General features: G+C 41.9%; 1 protein-coding gene across 1 annotated transcript; it reads right to left on the reverse strand.

Annotated features, from left to right (window-relative positions):
* Window positions 1-1,365: 1,365 nt before the first annotated feature.
* TASL (TLR adaptor interacting with endolysosomal SLC15A4) lies at window positions 1,366-17,965 on the reverse strand. Its single transcript, XM_026513267.4, has 2 exons — window positions 17,773-17,965; window positions 1,366-4,841 (listed from the first exon to the last, which is right to left on the reverse strand). Exon 2 carries the CDS (start codon window positions 4,838-4,840, stop codon window positions 3,947-3,949), a length of 894 nt encoding a protein of 297 aa, XP_026369052.1. The 5' UTR covers window position 4,841; window positions 17,773-17,965; the 3' UTR covers window positions 1,366-3,946.
* Window positions 17,966-18,240: the final 275 nt, after the last annotated feature.

Raw genomic sequence — 18,240 nt, forward strand, 5'->3', positions numbered from 1 at the left:
TCGCTGGCTGTCTCTATCTCTATCATATAAATAAATAAAATCTTTAAAAAAAAAAAAGAATCCAGAAAAGGATGTCTAAAATGAGCACAAGATTAATGTTTATGGACAAATCAAAATATACGGCATGGGATGACAGCAGGCACAAAAGGAAACCAACTCTTTTACATATAAGCAAACATGGACTTATTCATCTTGAATAAAAATTAATAGTGGAAAGGCAAATTTCTGACAATCAGGAGGAAAAAAAATGGTCCTTCCTGTGGTAGACAGAATACTGTCCACCACCACCCCTCGCCCTGGCAACTACTCGTATCTTGATTCCTGGAACCTGTGAATGTTACCGTACAAGGCAAAAGGAATTTAGTAGATGTGATTACTGAAGAATCTTGAGATGAGCACGTTAGTCTCAATTATTGAGGTGGGCCCAATGGAATCCTAAAGTTCCTTATAAAAGGGAAGCAGGAGGGGCAGAGCAGGCGAAGTCCCGTTGATGGCGATGGTCGCTTTGCCGTGCAGCCAGGAGCCGGGGGGTGTGGGTAGCCGCGAGAAGCTGTGAAGGGTAAGCAAACTGATTCTCGCCTACAACCTCCGGAAAGAACGCGGCCTCACCAGCACCTTGACTTTAGCCCAGTGGGAATCATTGTGGACTTTTGACCTCCATAGCCCTAAGATAATAAGTTTGTTTTATTCTAAACCACGAATTTTGTGGTCATTTGTTACATTAGCCATAGCAAACTAACTTACTGCTGTTCGTGCATTCATGTAGTTCCCGTCGTAGCCAAGGCCTCGGAGTTCCCTGTGGCATCACACACACTGACGCCTTCGCACGAAACACCTCGCCCATCCATCTACCCAGATCCTAGCTTGCTCTCCAGGAGTCATTTAAACCATCACTTCCCTTTGGCATCTGCGCTGGGCTCCCCCACTGTCTACCACTTCCTGCCCCATCTACTTCTAGCCCGTGTCTCACTTGAGTTGCAATCACTGATAATGGTGTTTCTGTCTGTACCACTTTGTCAAGTTCTTGCCTAATAAGTGGCTTTGTCACTTGTCACCTAGTTATTTGCTAGCCTTCGCAACAATCCAGTAAGCTGGCAGAGAACAGGGCGTACTCCCCTCTGTGTGTGTGCACGCACACGTGTCTTCCCTACCTACGTTTAATGCACAGTGCTCCAACCCCCCACCCAAAATAGCATCCCAGTAAGGCTCACTGGAAGAGACAAACCGGTCTCTTTTGTAACGAGTTATTTCTCAGTAAATAAGCGAGAAGAAAAATATCCATGATATTTCATTATAATGTACTTTATTATACTAGCATGTTAGAAGAAATTAAGGTAATTTAATCAATTATTTTTCTCCTTGAGAAAGAAATCTCAGTTGCACTTACTTCTAGTCAGAAGTAGTTGGTTTTCATACTAATGGTTTTTCACTTCAACCACCAGATGCAGTATCCAACACAGCCAAATGTATCCATCTGACATACATTAATTAGGTGCCTACTATGCATAAATAGTGTTTGAGACCTGGGGAAACAAATGAGTAAATCCAAGCTTTTGTTCTTGGGTGGGGGTGAGGATCTGCAAATATTATCGAGTGAAACAATGAAGAAAAAATGATGTAGCGTAATGGTGAAGGGTTTGAGTTCTTTTCCTTTGGAGAGGAAAACCAGTCTTTATTTTTTTATATATATAATTTTTATTTTGTGAAAACCAGTCTTTAATGAGGAAAAACCATGGTGGTCAACAGGAGAGCAGGTGGTAGTACTTAAGGACCAGGACCTTGAATTTCAATAGAACTGGATTCAAATCCAGTTTCACCACCCACTGTTAGCCCCACTACAAGTTACTTAACTTCCCCGAGCCCAGTGGGCTCATCTCTGAAAAAAGGGATAATGGGCATTTGCTCTCATAGGTGATGAGAAATTCTTAAAATAACTCGTGCAAAATACTTAACATGGTGCCAGACACACACCAAGCCATTAATAAAGAGCAGCTATTATTCTGTAAATTTAAAACTGAATTAAATATCTGAATAATCATTTCAAAACCAGGTTTCCTTACTCAATATTATATGTTTAAAGCATTAATTTATAAAAATAAATACTGAGAAATGTAGAAGATGCTGTTTTGCTCCGCCCTGCATCGCTGCTTCTGTATGAGGTGTTCCTTCCCCAGCAGCTGCTTCTCACTTGGTGAATGGTGCCCTGAACTGAACTGCCTCAGCTCAAGTTACGCCCCCTTCTGATCGAGCTGGAGAACCACAGCCACCCCTCTCATTTCAATTTGGATGCATTTTGAAGGACCATCCCAGCTCCAGAGGCCTCTGTGGAAACCTTTTCTGTTTCCTCACTCCCCAGGAAGCTCTCTCCCCAGGCTTCATCTCAGTCACCTTCACCTTCCCAGGAAAGCTCGAGTAAGTCCAGCGACCATTGTACGGGCAAGGCACTATTGAGTAGTATGGTTGGCAAACTTTCTCCGTAAGAGGACAGATAGTGTTTTAGACTCTGGTGGGCCATTTTCTCTGTCACATTTATTCAACTCTGCCTCGGGTGTGAAAGCAGCCATCGGCAATACATATATGAATGGGTGTGGCTGAATTACAATAAAGCCTGATTTTATGGACACTGAATTTGGGTCTCTGACTTCACCTGTCAAATACTTTTTGATTGGTTTTTCCATTTTTAAATGATAGAAGAAATTCTGAGCTCATGGGTTTCAAAAAGGGTGTAACTAGATTTATTGTGATCATTTTGCAATAGATATAGTGACTCATGTTATATGCCTGAAACTAATGTAATGTTATATGTCAATTATATCATAATTTAAAAAACAGACAGCAGGCTAGATAGAGAAGTCCAGTGAGCCATGTTTTGCCATCCCTTAAGCTAGAAGAACGGGGTAGAGCAGTGAGGTGTTCAGGAAGCTACCATTCTAGTGCATGAGTTGACAGAATTTGCTATGATGGGTCTCTAGAGCTTGTAACCTTGTTTGGAGGATGCAGAAGACCCCTTCCTGGCTCCAGAAGGGTCAAGAGAAAGTGGAGAAAAAAATGAGGGGGGGGGATTAAGTTTCCTAACTTCTTTAGAAGCTTAGTACCACCAAGAAAATCATAGATAGCAAAATAAAATGAATTATTTTAATATTCACAATGTGAGGGGCACCTGGCTGGCTCAGTCGGTGGAGCATGTGACTCTTGATCGCAAGGTTGTAGGTTCAAGCCCCAAGTTGGGTGGGGAGATGACTAAAAATAAGATCTTTAAAAAAGAAAAAAGAAAAATTCACAATGTGGTATTTTCCATTTAGAAGACTTCGTCTTCACTAGTAAACAGAACTGGGAGGTTACAGTGGCCGTAGCTAAGTAATCATTCAAAAAAACCACAATTGCAATTTGTCACTGTTGGAATGTTTATAAAGAATAGATATTTTAAATGATCTGATAAAGAAGAGAGAAAAGAAATAGAAATAAAATTTCACAACTGTTGAAACCAATCTTTCTACCCAAACATAGCACCCTTCTACAGTCCATTCTTCTCAAGAAGAAACAACTTGGAGGAATTTATTTGCTTAACAAACATTAACTCTTGACCCTGAAACCTTTGTTGTTGTTTGTTTGTTTGTTTGTTTTCCCATGGCGTATGTTCTTATTTGGCTTGTCTTCTTTTTAAACTTCTGTACTCCCTTAAATCATACCTTTTCTTTTGGGGTCCTTTATATTTTTGCTTTGTTGCTGTACAACCTTTGCTTTGAAATTAGTCTTTATGGCTTCTCTTTCCACATGCCTTCATCACGTGTAATGGTGAGATTTCCTCTGAATTCACACCTGACCTCCATCCAACCTTTACTTCTCTAGCTCTGGCCTCCCCTTCACACCCACCTCCTGCACATTCTCGGAATCAATAAAGAAAGGGTTGCTTTAGCTTGGAGCAGTTGAGCGAGAAGCATCCTCTCTATGGATTCACGTTGCTATACTGAGAAATATGGAGACTAGGTGTGCTGATTTCACTTGATACCAGCTGTAATAGACAGTTAATGACTATATCCTTGGCTTTGGAGGTCTCCAGATTCTTCTCTCTAGACACTTGGAGACTGATTTGATCCACACTTGTCATGATGAGTTCAGACGCCAGGATCTGGGTGGGAGAACTGTCGTGAAACTCGGTGTCCATAATGTACTGCTTATATAACTCGACCACCTTCTGCTCCAGATACTCGTTCAGCACTGCGTTAGACATAGGCTTCTGCATTTGCAGGCTGCTTTTCTCTTTGATGCTAGTTATTCTCCAGTAGGATGAACACCGCTGGATAGGTTTTTGGGGCAAGTAGCTGGGCTGGGGGGAAATGGAATCCTCCATGGGCAAAGGAATCTCAGATGATTTCAGCAAGGGGCCGTATTCAAAACCGCTCTGAGGGGGGAAATCTGTTGTCACTGAATTAATAGCCATCACCTGGTCCCCTGCAATATGTAAGTCATTGTAATTCTTGCAAATACTTTGGCAGGAAGGCGGAACCAAGTAGGTCTCTCGGCTGGAGTCTCTACATATTTCAACCGCAGCCACGTTGGGACTTTCAAACACGGGATTGGGGTTTGTCTGCAGCATTGTGGCTCTCTGATTTCTACTGTGTTGGCTCTCTCGCGAATGCACTGAAGAAATAAACTTGTCCGAGGATTTGCAGCTCACATACAGACTTCGGACTTGGGTTTCATCCACCGAGCAGTAGGAATGAGTAGCGGATTTTGTCTCTTCTTCATTCTCCTCAGCCACCTGCTCATTATAAGATGAACAGCTCCAGTGGATGTCCTTCTGGTAGGCAAGTCCACTGAGATACCCTTCTGACAGCATTCTGGAAAGAGAGTTGATAAGTAACAATAGGGGAAATGAAGATTGGAATTGTAAAAATGAGCAGTTGATGATAGCAAACATAAAGGGGGGCACCTGGGCGGCTCAGTGGTAAATGTCTGCCTTTGGCTCAGGTCATGATCTCAGGGTCCTGGGATCCAGCTCCATGTGGGGCTCCCTGCTCAGTAGGGAGTCTGCTTCTCCCTCTGACCCTCCCTCCTCTTTCTCTTTCTCTCTCTCTCCCCACCCCCAAATAAATAAAATCTTCTTAAAATATTTTTTAAAATAGAGGACAACAAAGAAGGTGATTTCATTCATCCACCAAGCCATTAATAATTACGTGCCTGCTGTGTACCAGGACTATGGCCTAGGGTAGAGTTAAAAAGACAAAGAGAACATAGTTGCATCTTTCAAGAAGGTTCTATGGGAGAAAAACTGGGTACAGACAATTCCAAAAAGTGATAGATACTAAGGAAGTACAGAAGAAGAGCCCCTAACACAGCCTGGGGCAAAGGCAGAGAAGTCACAGGATGTGTCCTAGGGAAGATGACGTTTCAGCTAAATTGTGAAGATTGAATGGGAGTTGCAGCCGTACACAGAGCTAAAAGAGAATATGGTGGCATGGCCTGTTCACCGTGTACCAAGATGCCGAGCATACGTAGAAGGGGCTGGAAAAGACTGGAATTGGAGGGCGTTGGGTGTCAGGTGGAAGCGTTTGCTTTCTGCCCCAGAGAAAATGGGGAATGACTGAGAAGCTGGAAATTGGGGAAGTAACTAGTGGGTTATGGGGGGAAAAACGTGGCATAAACTTATGGCAACTGCCACTGCAAGTAAGAGCTGTGTCTTAACTCATCTTTGTGTTTATCCCCGGGAGCTGGCACAATGGTTTGCATTTTGGAGGGACTTAAAAGATAGTTAATAGCTTGAATTAAATAGCTTGAATTAAATACTCAACAATGGCCCGTAGGAAAAGAATTCACTACCAACCCATCGTGAAAGCCCACAGAGCCTCCCCTACCTCTGTAGCCCAGGAGGAGTTCCCTGCTCTGTCCTGCCTGCTTCTCATTGTAGACATCCTAGAAATGTCTCTGTGCCCAGCTGATCTGTTTACCTCTCCCCTAGTTAGCAGGGAACTTTCCTGACCTGGGGCTTTGGCTCCGCCTGTCTCCCCTCCTCACAGGAGGTGTCCCTGGAGTCTGGAGTGGCTAGAACAGGCTGGAAACGAGCAGCTGCCTTTGCTAAAAAAAGGAACAGTGTGGCATTCCTGGCACTGGGGCACCAGACAACAGAAAAGATAACTAACTCTTCCTCTTTGGCCTTGAGGGCCAGGCTTTTCAAACACATTTATTAACTTGAGCCTGAAATGGAAAAGTCAAATGAGGGGATGCCTGGGTGGCTCAGTGGGTTAAGCGCTGTCTTTCGGCTCAGGTCATGATCCCAGAGTCCTGGGATCAGTCTGCTTGCTCAGCGGGGAGCCTGCTTCTCTCTCTCCCTCTGCCTGCTGTTCCCTCTGCTTGTGCGCTCTCTGTCTCTCAAATAAAATCTTAAAAAAAAAACAGTGTTCAAAAAAAAAAAGGAAAAAGTCAAATTAGGAAATAATTTTATCTAAAGAGAAGGGTCCTGTTTTTACATTTTAACATCTATATTCAGTTAGTTCCCAAGTGAATTTTTAATTGTATAAGAGTAACATTATAAACGGAAAAAATAGTGTAATTGTTTTGATTGTATAAGATTTATTTTTGCAGTGTTGATTTTCTCTTTTAGAAGTATCTGGAGATAGATTCAGTAAATTTATCAATTATTTAAGTAATTACTATATTCTACTCAGTGTTACATCCCATAAAGACACAAACACAAAATTAAAGGTTTTCAACAAATCTGTGAGGTGGTTCTTGTAGGCCGGACACACTTAGGAGGATAATGAAAATTTTCCTGAGAAAACTTTCTAAGTGTAGGTCTTCCCTCAACCTGAACATCAAGATGAAAAGGCAGCTCTTAACATACGTGGGAAGCAGATAATCTACAGAACAAAGGACGTTATCGTACAGGTGAAATAGCGAGACAGTTCGCCACTCGCCTCGGCCGCCCCAGCCAGGCTGCAGCTCGGGATGACAGCCTTCAAGGTCTCAGAATACCATCTGAAAAACTAGAACAAAAATGAGGCTCTCTACTTCTGAGTTCATGAATGGGCTTCTAGAACTCTTGGCAGAATTCAGGTTTTTTTTTAAGATTTTATTTATTTATTTGACAGAGATAGAGACAGCCAGCGAGAGAGGGAACACAAGCAGGGGGAGCGGGAGAGGAAGAAGCAGGCTCATAGCGGAGGAGCCTGATGTGGGGCTCGATCCCATAACGCCGGGATCACGCCCTGAGCCGAAGGCAGACGCTTAACCGCTGTGCCACCCAGGCGCCCCCAGAATTCAGTTTTTGAAAAGGGCTTGTGAGAAAACGTAACTTGAGCTTTTAAACTTGAGAATCCAGAGCCCTAAAGGATCTAAGGCATAGAATTTATGCATCAACAAGAGACAACCGGATGTAATTCCCCACGGGCGGAAGTGCTGTGACCTCAGCTAGGTTTGAGAAGCAAGAAGAGAAGTCTGTGCCCCACCTCCCACATAAAATCTCAGGAAGCCAGAAGTGGAAGGAAATGCTCTCCTGCTTGGCATGGTGTGGTGTGGGGAAGGAGAGCCCGCCACATGGCTTGCTTAGGTGGACAGGCCTGAGGCCGCCTCATCAAGTCGGTTCACATACCCAGGGCCTCCAAACCTGGAGAAGACTTAGGTTGGGGGTGGGAAGATTGCAGACATATATATAAATTATTTCCCAGGGACCAGGTGAAGAAGTTTCCATGGATGCCAGTATTATGACATGTTGGCCCCCAAACATATCCTCCCTTCTATATCCATAGCTGACCCTATAGCTCTGTGTAAGCAAGCTGGAATTGAGGGGAGAACCCCAAGGAGAAAGGAGCCCTGAAGTGACTGAAGAAATCCTGATCAATTTGAAACATGAATAGTCATAAGAAAAGTGAGAACAGAAGAGACAAGTGCAAAAACATTTCAGAAGCCGGAAAGTGGGAGACCAAGGGTTAATGTCTTTGGAGCCCAGAATACTGACTCTCTTTTTTTTATAATAATATTTTTTTATTATATTATGTTAGTCACCATACAGTACATCCCTGGTTTCTGATGTAAAGTTCGATGATTCATTAGTTGCGTATAACACCCAGTACACCATGCAATACGTGCCCTCCTTACTACCCATCACCGGTCTATCCCATTCCCCCACCCCCCTCCCCTCTGAAGCCCTCAGTTTGTTTCTCAGAGTCCATAGTGTCTCATGCTTCATTCCCCCTTCTGATTACCCCCCCTTTCTTTATCCCTTTCTTCTCCTACCGATCTTCCTAGTTCTTATGTTCCATAGATGAGAGACTCTTAATAAGAACCATGGAAAAATCCAAGAGCCAATTCAGTGTGGGGGTGGGGGGCATGAGCTACTGACAGCATTCTCAAGGGGACCGAGTTGATGAAACAATCTTCAGTTAAAACTAGGATGCTATTTAAAAAAAAAAAAACATTCTGGCATCCTTAGAAATTAAAAAAGTGAATTTTAAAGCTCAGTAGAAAGATTGGAAAGTAAAGTTGAGGCAAAGTCCCATTTTGAAAGTAGAACAAAAATACAGGATGAAAAATAGTAGAGATAAAATTAGAAAACCAGTCCAGGAGAGTCATTATCTGAGTGATAGAAGGCTCAGAAAGAAGACAGAGAATATAGGGGAGAAATTAAAACAAAGAGCATTTCCCAGAACTGAAGGAAATGTTTCCAGAATACTGGGTAAACACCTGCTTTTCCTATATGTCCCCTCTTGTTACTGAAAAAGAACACTTGGGACAAAGAGAAAACATTATACATTTTCAGAGAGAAAAAAGAATACAAGAACCGGAATGTTTAGACTTCTCTAAAACAACATGAAAAGCGAGAGCATTATGTAACAATGTCAAAAAATTTTTGAATAAAATTTATATTCAACCTAGAATTTAATGACCAAATCATCAAACAAGTATGAGGATATAATAGAGATTTTTTTTTTAAGTCACAAGTCTCAAATAGCTCATCTCTCAGGCACCTCTCTCAGGAAGTCAGTGGAAGATGTGCTCTACTGAGAAGAGTTAAGTATAAGAGGCTCAGAAGGCAACTCGGCTGGTTGGAAAAGATCAGAAGGCTTCTGAAGACAAAGATGAAGTGGAAGACCACTTCATAAGTCCGAGCACCGTGAAGTAAGATTTATGGCATTGGCTATGGACTTGGGGGTGAATTAGGAAAAGCGAAGCAAACGAAAAATTTCAACGAGTGCTATCCAACGGAACTTTCTGAAACGACGCAGTGATCTCTGTCTGCGCTGCCCAAAATGTTAAGTGGTAGCCATACGTGGTTAGCGGACCCTGGAAATGGAGCTAATGAAACTGAATTTGAATTTTATTTAAATTAATTTAAAACACCACATGGCACTCTATTGGACAGCACAGGCTTAGAAGATAGTGAAGGTGGTAACATAAAACTTTAAAATACTCAAGACAGGCAATTATAATTGCCATTTAAAGTGCTCCAGACGATCACTGTCATTCACTGTCATCGCAATAATTCTAGAGCAACGTCTGATTAATTCATCTCTGCACTCCTTTCAAGGAGTGTTGAAGAGGGGATCTCAAAAGCTAGTGAACCAAGGGCATAAACTTTGAGCTGTTTGGTGATGATCTATGGGACCCTAATCTGAGACACTTTGTCTTCAGGTATTTTGAAACCAAGATTATGTGACACTTCCTTTTAATTTTTTTTTTCCGTTACTGTTTGGGGAAGTCTAGAATCCCTGTGTGAGTGGTTCAAGAAAATTTTTTAAAGCTATTTTTGTTTTAATAGTGTGGTTTCTTAGGTTGTCTCTGAGGTGATGAAAGTGCCATCTAATACAGATTCTCTGGTGATGGAAATGTGAAATATCTGTGCACTGTCCAATATAATAGCCGAGAGCCACACGGGACTAGGGTGTGCGTGAAACATAGCTAGTGTGACAGACAGTTTCCTTTCATTTAAATTGCTGCATTTGGCTACCATATCACGCGCCACAGATCTAGGCAATTATAAACTCCAGCTCATAATTTAAGAAAAAGTTGTGCAGCAAAAAAAAAAGTGTGGTTTTCTACATGGCTGAGTTGGACATAGTTTTGGATAGTCACAATAATATATAAAGTGGTAAAAATTGATCTAACCAAATATGAGGTATTGTCGCAGGATGACAAAGTCAGGAGATGAGGATAGTACTTTATCAGGTAGAGTAATGTAATAACAATAAATATTGTCTTAAGCCTTTGCCTCTTTGCCCAAACTGGGTGGCCAGCCAGTGTAGACAAAGGAACACTGACTTAGCATGTGCTTGGTGTATGTGCTTGTAGAAGCCAGGCGGGTGGGGGGGGAACAAAACAACTTAATCATTATCTGGTTGGGGTGACAAGGCAGTAAATAAGGCCCCGAAGTAAAAAAAAAACAAAAGTTGGAGGTAAACACTAAATAATTAATAAAAAGCAGATAAAAGCTGCTTTTGAAAAAGAGGGGCAGGGACTGCTGTTTTGCCTAACAAACCTCTTAGGATCATTTGACACAAATCATGTTCATGTAGAACTTGGATTCATTTCTTAATTAAAATAAAAACTAAATATAGCTATTTTTAAAGTAACTAAGAGGCGGGGAAAAAAAGAGGCTGGCCCTTCCTATACAGCTGAGTTTGTGGTTAAAGATATAACACATTCTTTTTTTTTGAGAGAGGGAGAGAGAAAGAGCATACAAGCAAGGTGGGGAAGCGTAGGGGGCTGTCGGGGGGAAGAGCAGAGGAAGGGAGAGAATCTTAAGTAGGCTCCACGCCCAGCACAGAGCTGGACCTGGGGCTCAATCTCACGACCCTGAGATCGTGACCTGAAATGAAATCAAGAGTCAGGCACTTAACCAACTGAGCCACCGAGGTCCCCCAAAGTTAGAACATATTCTAAGCGTGAAGAAGAAACAGAAAAATCACTGTGTAAAAGGTAAACTTTCATTTGGCCCTAAAGAACAAGAAGGATTTGAACAGACATGAGAAAAAGGAAGAATTCTTGCAGAGAGAGGAGAAGTCAACAGAAGTAAAGAGACTTGTGGGGTCATTCTCCTGTCATCAGTAACAGACACCAGTCTGGCTGGGATACAAGTGTTATTTCTCAAAGTCATGGTCACCTAAGGCTTTTACTAAAATTTCACAATCTTTCTTTAGTAGCCCTTGTTCCCATTCAGCCCTATCCCAAATCTCCCACTCTGTGTCCTGTTTCTTTTCATATCAAATAATCGGCCCTAATGGAGTCTTCTTTCATTTTATGTGAATGATGTTTAAGAGCACTTCCAGATCATCTCCACTCCTTCAAAACAATGATGGAAGAGGGTCTAGGATTTGGTTTGGAATAATGGGCCTTTTGCACTATTTGTCATCAGCCGAAAGCTTTGTTGGTACCTTGATTCTGGTGGAATGAGAGCCCTACCATTCTGATGTGTAGGCCCCAAGGCAGGCCACTAAGGCAGAAAGTGCTAAGTCCAATGATGGAAAAGCAGAAAATATGTCCTAATTTCTAGGGACAGATAGGCTCGTGGCTAAAGGAAAAGATTGCTGGGAGGGAGGAGCATCAGGGGAAGTAAGTTGGGTCATGCGAGGCTGAGGACATCCAGTGTACCCTGCAGGCCATACAACGTTCTGGAAGGTAACCAAGCTGATGCAGGGCATGATGCCATCTCTCAATAAAGTAGGAGAACGATTTCAGCAAAGTGAGATTGGAGTTAAGGACCCAAGTTATGAGGCCACAGCCGAGGGGATTGGGACAGGAACCAGGGTGGGAGGTAGCTGAAGAGGAAGAGAAGAAATGAACTTGAGAGACCGAGACTCACGGGCATGGAAAGGAAGGAGAGAGAGGAGCCAAAAATAGCAGTTTGGGCCTGCTGGGGAAATGGCACCAGCACTGACCAAAATGGGGAGATCAGGAGAAAGAGCTGGAAAAGAAGCTAATGGGTTTAGTTGAGTTTCTCAAGCATCTTCCAGGTGTGTGCAGTAGGGATTTGTACTGGGAGCCAGAGGAGTTTGTGAGTTTTGGTAGTAATTTCTGTGAGGAGCCCGCCTTGCATAGCCGAAGGAGGAATGAGCCACAGCCAGAGCGGTAGTATCAATAGCTTTGTAAAGACTACAAGAACTTCAAATATCTGGACAACTCATATTTTTAAAATCTACATTCAAAGATAAAGTTTCATCATATATTTGGACTAAAGCAAAAAAAATTCTTGAACTAGTCAGGAGACCAGAATTCTCGTTCTGACCCTGTCACGAGCTGTGGTTTTAGTCTTGTCAATGACAAGTCAGTAAAATAGCTCACATCAGTGCTAGCTACAACCCACATCCTAAGTGCTTTAGTACGTACTAAGTCACTGGGTCCCCACGAAGACTCGCAGGTGTAGGTACTATTATTATGCTCATTACACAGAAGTCAAAATTAAGTAATACGTCCAAAGCCACCAGACATTGAAACACTGGCAGTCAGAAAAGAGGCCACACTCACATGTCACTTAACTCCTCAGAGACTCAACTTCTGATCTGTAAATGAAGAATGTAGGATTAAATTACCGGTTGAGTCCCCTCAAACTTTAATATTGCATGCGTTTGTTAAGTATAAAGAGTGTTAAGCAAGCGTTACTCAGAATCGAAAGAAGTTTCTGAAAATTAGCAGCAGAGGGCAGCAGAGAGCATGATAAAGCAGCTTTTGAAAGCTTGCTCCAAAGCTATGCAGAGGAATATTGGGTGAAATTCATAAACAAAAATTATATATTAACTCATTTGATACTCATAAGACCCTTCAATGTACTACTAGAGTGAAAACAATACTGCATATCATGATATCCTAAAATTTAAAAATAGAGAAATAATGTTGAGTTTATTTAAATTGTTAGCATTTTTAAAAATTTCAGTGATTATTTGTGAAATTCTTATGACACTAATGTCTTCACAGACATTGTAAAAGGTATACTTCAAACAAATATTAAGACACGTATTAGAGTAAATTTCATCTGAGACCCTGAAATGTAAGCCAATGGATTATTTTAATTGTTCCAAGGTATTTTATCACTTGAATTTTTGTTTCTCATCGCAGAGAAGATATATAGGTATATTTAGAATTGCCCATAACTAAGTGTGAAGGAAAAGACATCCAAGGACATTGGCAGATGAGATGTTCCAGGCAAATTTAGTCTACATTAATCATTACCAGACAGGGGAATACCAAAATTAACCTTATGTGCAAATTCACGTCTTAGAAATATGTGTTAAAGTGCAGAACCTTGTTAAATCATTGACTTGGATTTCAGAAGAAATAGCAATGTAAATTCTTCCTTCTTCGCTCGCGCTGACATTTGCTCAGAAAACTCTCGTTATACTCTGTACATAGAAATACTTTTCATTTACACCCAAACAAAATAAAAACGGATTAAGAACTCTCTAAGTTACAGATCAGCAGACTTTTTTTTTTGTAAGGGGCCAAATATTTAATATTTTAAGTCTCTGCCACTGCTGGTCTGCGTCATAGCAGGAAAGCAGCCGCAGACCATATGTAAACAAATGCATGTGGCTCCTGCTCCAGTAAAACTTTATTTAGAAAAATAGGCAAAGGGCAAATTTGATTCATGGGCCGTGGTTTGCCTACCCTTGACCTAAGTCACAAAGCAGATGCAGTACTGGGATAGAGCATAATCCTAATAATCATAGTTGTGTCGGGTACTTTCCATGCATGACACCTCGCTTTTCCATAACGCTACATGTTAGCTCTTACCATAATTTGCATTTTCCAAGCGAGAAAGCCAAGGTTGAGATTGGACCCATGACCTTCCCAAAGACACAAAGCAACTAAGTACTGGAGGCAAGATTCAAGTCTAAATGCATAAACCCCAAAGCGTATGGTCTGTTGGTAAAAGAGATCCGCCACTGCCTTGTTGAGAGCAGTTAACATCAAGCAGTCATGACAAGTAATGAGTCCTTCGAGGAGAAGGGTGTCCACCCTGAGTCCGTTTACTAACAGCAGCACTTGGGAATAAAGGAAGGAAGATACGGGAAGTACAGAAAGAAAAGATCCCAGGAGACAGCCGGTGCCCACGCCAGAGGAGTGGCCCAGGGGGCTATACACATGTCCCATGTGTATCAATGCCAGCATGTCTTTGAGGTATTCAAATAATTCATCCTCTCTGGCCTTTTAATCTTACCATGTGAACATTCTCCCCAGCCACTCCCACTGGCAGTGGCCTGACATCACCTCGCCCTTGATTTTGCAACCACAGAGTACTTCAGTATTACAGATGCACTGTTTAACTATCAACAGCTCCCCGGAACCTCTGGGTTCAAGTCCACACACGTGAGGCCCTCGTGATACATGATCTTTGTCTGTCTTCCCAACCTCCTCTCTGTGTGTTCCCCAAAAGACTCAGGACCCCAGCCATGCCTGACTGCTCCCTGTTCTCCACACCTCATGCCCATCCCAGGTCTTTGTGCATTTTTATTTCTGTCCTGAGAGCCCTGCTTCCCTATCCAACACCCGTTTCACCCTTCACGTCTCCTCTAGCCACAGTTCTGAGCCCCTGGCCATCCATTCGGCATTCTTGCCCCAAAATGAGAGGTTCTGGCTTATTCTGTTGCTACCTCCATGGTATGTTTCAGGATTGCATGGAATTTGAGCAAAATCATCTGCAGCCTTAAAGAAATTGGTGAAACGAATCATTGGGAAACTCCTTTGAATGAAGGAGTGACTGGCCATAGCAAAAGGAAAGCGAGAAGATGGGGATTGGTGGGAAGTGGAGGTGATAGGTCTGAGGGGCTGGGTTAAGACAGGGGTACCAAGAGGCCTCCAGAGCCACGTGGAGGAGGCAGGATAGGGCTGGCTCCTGGCATCCTAGGAAATAAAGGCAGGAAAAGCTGTTCGATGTTTCCGAGAACATCCTGGGCCCAGCTAGCTGGGGTGTAGTTTGGCTCCCACCTGTTGTCATCACGTCTGCTTAAATAGATCTGCCTTCTAACAGTTACAAAATAATACATCTACAGGCATATCTTAGGTCAGCAAATCATTTCTCAAAGTGAGCACTGAGGTTCTTCTTGCTTTTTTACTGTGTGTCATCCCTGCATGCACATCCTTGAGCATTTCTGTAGGACAGGTTTGGAGAAGGCGAATTGCCCTTCAAGGAGCTTGGGCCAATTCTCTCACTAGCAACATGAGAAATGAATGGTTTCCACTGACATTCTCCAACACAATCTTATTTTTTAATTTGCCAGTCAGATGAGCAGATTTATTCTTGCCTCAAATTTGAGGATGAAACACTGTCTTGTGAAGATGGTGTGTAGGTGACCTATCAGAGATATTTTTATTACCCCCCAGCCTCAAAATACTCCATTTCATCTCTTCATCTATTTCTCCTATAATCTAAATCCTACATCCCATAATTCCTATCTTTGTGGTGTTTTTTTTTTATCTTGATTTCTCGGTCTTGTGACTAAACTACCAAAAGGTTATCTCTGAAAACCTTGAATTTTATTTTGTTCATATATCTAGTTATTATGGAACCAAACCTATATTATACTTTTTTTTTCATTGTGAGAAGTAAATCTGTGTTTCATGTTTTGTTTTTCAGCGAGTGATGCAAGAACTTTACCCAAAACAGGGTTTCTTTAGGAGGGATCTCCCCGTCTAAAAAAAGCTGCTGCAGTTTCCTTACTGTTGCCTTTGAAAGTGTATGTTTTCTAGAGCTAGAAATGGGTGTCCCCTTCGCCATATACCCTGCTTTATATTCCTTCTTTCATCTTCAGTGGCATCTGTCAGTGGACGCTCTGAAGTATCACTCATTCATATATCAAATCTTATTACAAAAGAAATAGTTTGAGCTGATCTCTTCTATCAAACATGAAGTGATTCTTGATTTCTGGAAGTCTAATTTGATGGCTAAGAAAATATAAGTCAAAAGTCCTCTGTTTTTCGTATTAACTTCTGCAAGTAAATTTTCTGTTCAGTTCAGACCCAAGGTAACGGCGACTTCCTAGGGTTTTATGTGGATATGTGAGTTTCCTTATTATGGCACTGTAAATTTTGATGCAGAAAATTTGTAAATAGATTTTTGTCATATTTGGATTTCCTTCATATTTGGTCTTGACATCCCACAAACGAAAAAATTAAAGCTTATGATCACTTTTTTGAATTTGACACAAAACGAGAGGAATAGAAAAATAAGAAAAGTGATCATAATAGTATTGACTGAGCTTACATTCCTTTGGTGTTATAATTGTTTATCATTGTTCATTATATTGGTAATTATCTCTATTACCATTAACATTTACTTAATTACTTAATCTGTAGTCCTATCACCAAAATGCGATGTGATATACTTGATTGGGTTCTAAACTGAGAAAATCAAATTGTGAAGAACATGTGGTTAATTGGAGAAATTTAAATATGGGTCATATAGCAGATAATAGTAACATATTGATGTTAAATTTCCTTAGCACTGTAATTACGTAGAAGACTGCCCTTTTTCTTAGGAGATAATGCTCAAGAATCTGGGGGTGACATGTGTCCTAAGTCACCAAAGAAACCGTGTCTATATTTGTGTGTGTGTGTGTGTGTGTGTGTGTGTGTGTGTGTATGAAGAGAGAACAAGATAGTGAGAAAGTCAATACGGCAACAAGCTACAACAGCTAAATCTCGATGGTAATACGGGTGTTCATTGGACTATTCTTTCCGTTTTAATACAGGTTTGAAACCCTGCAAAAAAAAAAAAAAAACTGGGAGGAAAATAACTCTGTTTAGTTAATGAAGGCAAACCTAGGTTCTGTCATGTTTGTGAAGAGCTTAGAGGGACAGTATCTTATATATCTGAGGTAATCACCAGATATGTGATTAGCAATGTTTCAGTAACTTGGAGTAGCTATTGACACCCCACTGGGCTGTGAAATGACAGTTAGGGCACTACCTTTGTATATCCCCTAAATGACCGTTCTAATGTGAATGTTTGACCCAAATTGCAATAACTCTCCCCTCCGACGAGAAGCTTCGCAAGCTCTGAAACACACTGTTATTACACCGACCTACAAAAGAAATGTTCTAAAAATATCAGTCTGAATATTCGGGCCACGTCAAGTCGATATTGATGCACAGACGGATGTGCGCAAGAAGAAGGACGTTTGAGCAGATCTACAGATAACTGAGACAAAAGCCCACCTGCGCATGCGGTCTCTAATACCAACAGGTAGACTTGCCCCCAACCAGCCAGATGGCGATTCGAAAAGCAACAGCACCGGAGATCACATCCGCTTTGAGTCTGCCCTGCCACACAGGAAAACACTTATCTCAAGCTCTGGAATGAATAATTGAGAGTCAGAGCCAACTGGAGCTTACGGTAATGGTACTCCTCTCAAAAACTCGATCACTGTAACTCAATTCTAGCCTTGTGCTATCCCTGCCAAACTCCGGTCAGGTTTTTAGGCTTTTCTTTCCAAAACCTGGAAGTTAAATCTGTGCAGCAGTTACTGAACGAGGACTGCATCAGTCCCACAGCTAGTCCTGGATCCCACCTGTCCACATCGCTAGGTCAAAAAAATCTTTTCGAAATGACCCACAAGGTGAACGTGGGGAGCTCAGAGAAGGGAGCGTTTGACTTAATTGCCCTTTATCCGCCCGCTCCCTGGAATGCTTGCTTCAACTCCTGCTCGCCTTCTGATTCAGTCAACTAGAAAAGCATCTGAGGTGCTAGGATCGCATCTGGCTTCTGATGAGGACAGACTAAAAAGGTGAGAAGAGAGATGAGCGAAGGGGTAACACTGAGAGGGCCTGTTGTCTCCTTTGTCTTACCTTCACTAACCAATCTGCTCCTTTGGTCCAGAAGCAACAGCAATCGACCATATAGAGAGGAATGAGCCAGCCAGGGCTTTCTTCAGAAATGTTGGCAAGCCTTCCACTGGTAAGACCAAGAAACTAAGCTGCTCAGTGCCTGGCCATTCTTCTTATAACTGATCCCATGGAAAGAGTTGTGTTTGCTCGAGTCTGATTTGTGCTCAAGAACAGTGGGAAGTCCCAGGAAGGGGGGAGGCAATAACTGACAAACCCACATCGAGCCACAGAATGGTGTTTCTTCCCCTTTTTTGAAAAATGAAACCTATCTATGAAACTGTCTCTTGTTAAAATAGTTGATTGCCACACTTTATATAAGAACTCTGTCAACATAAGTTTACTCCTCTAACAGTAAATTCTCTGGGATCCCTTTACCAAAAGAGAGGCACCATCAGGTAGGATTTAGAAGATTGTCAGTTCCGTCACTGA

Source organism: Ursus arctos, chromosome X, assembly GCF_023065955.2.
Source record: "Ursus arctos isolate Adak ecotype North America chromosome X, UrsArc2.0, whole genome shotgun sequence".
In the NCBI taxonomy this organism is placed as follows: Eukaryota; Metazoa; Chordata; class Mammalia; order Carnivora; family Ursidae; genus Ursus; species Ursus arctos.

What these genes read in the sequence shown, in the direction of transcription:
- TASL (XM_026513267.4), bottom strand. Translation starts at nt 4,840, where the DNA reads ATGCTGTCAGAAGGGTATCTCAGTGGACTTGCCTACCAGAAGGACATC.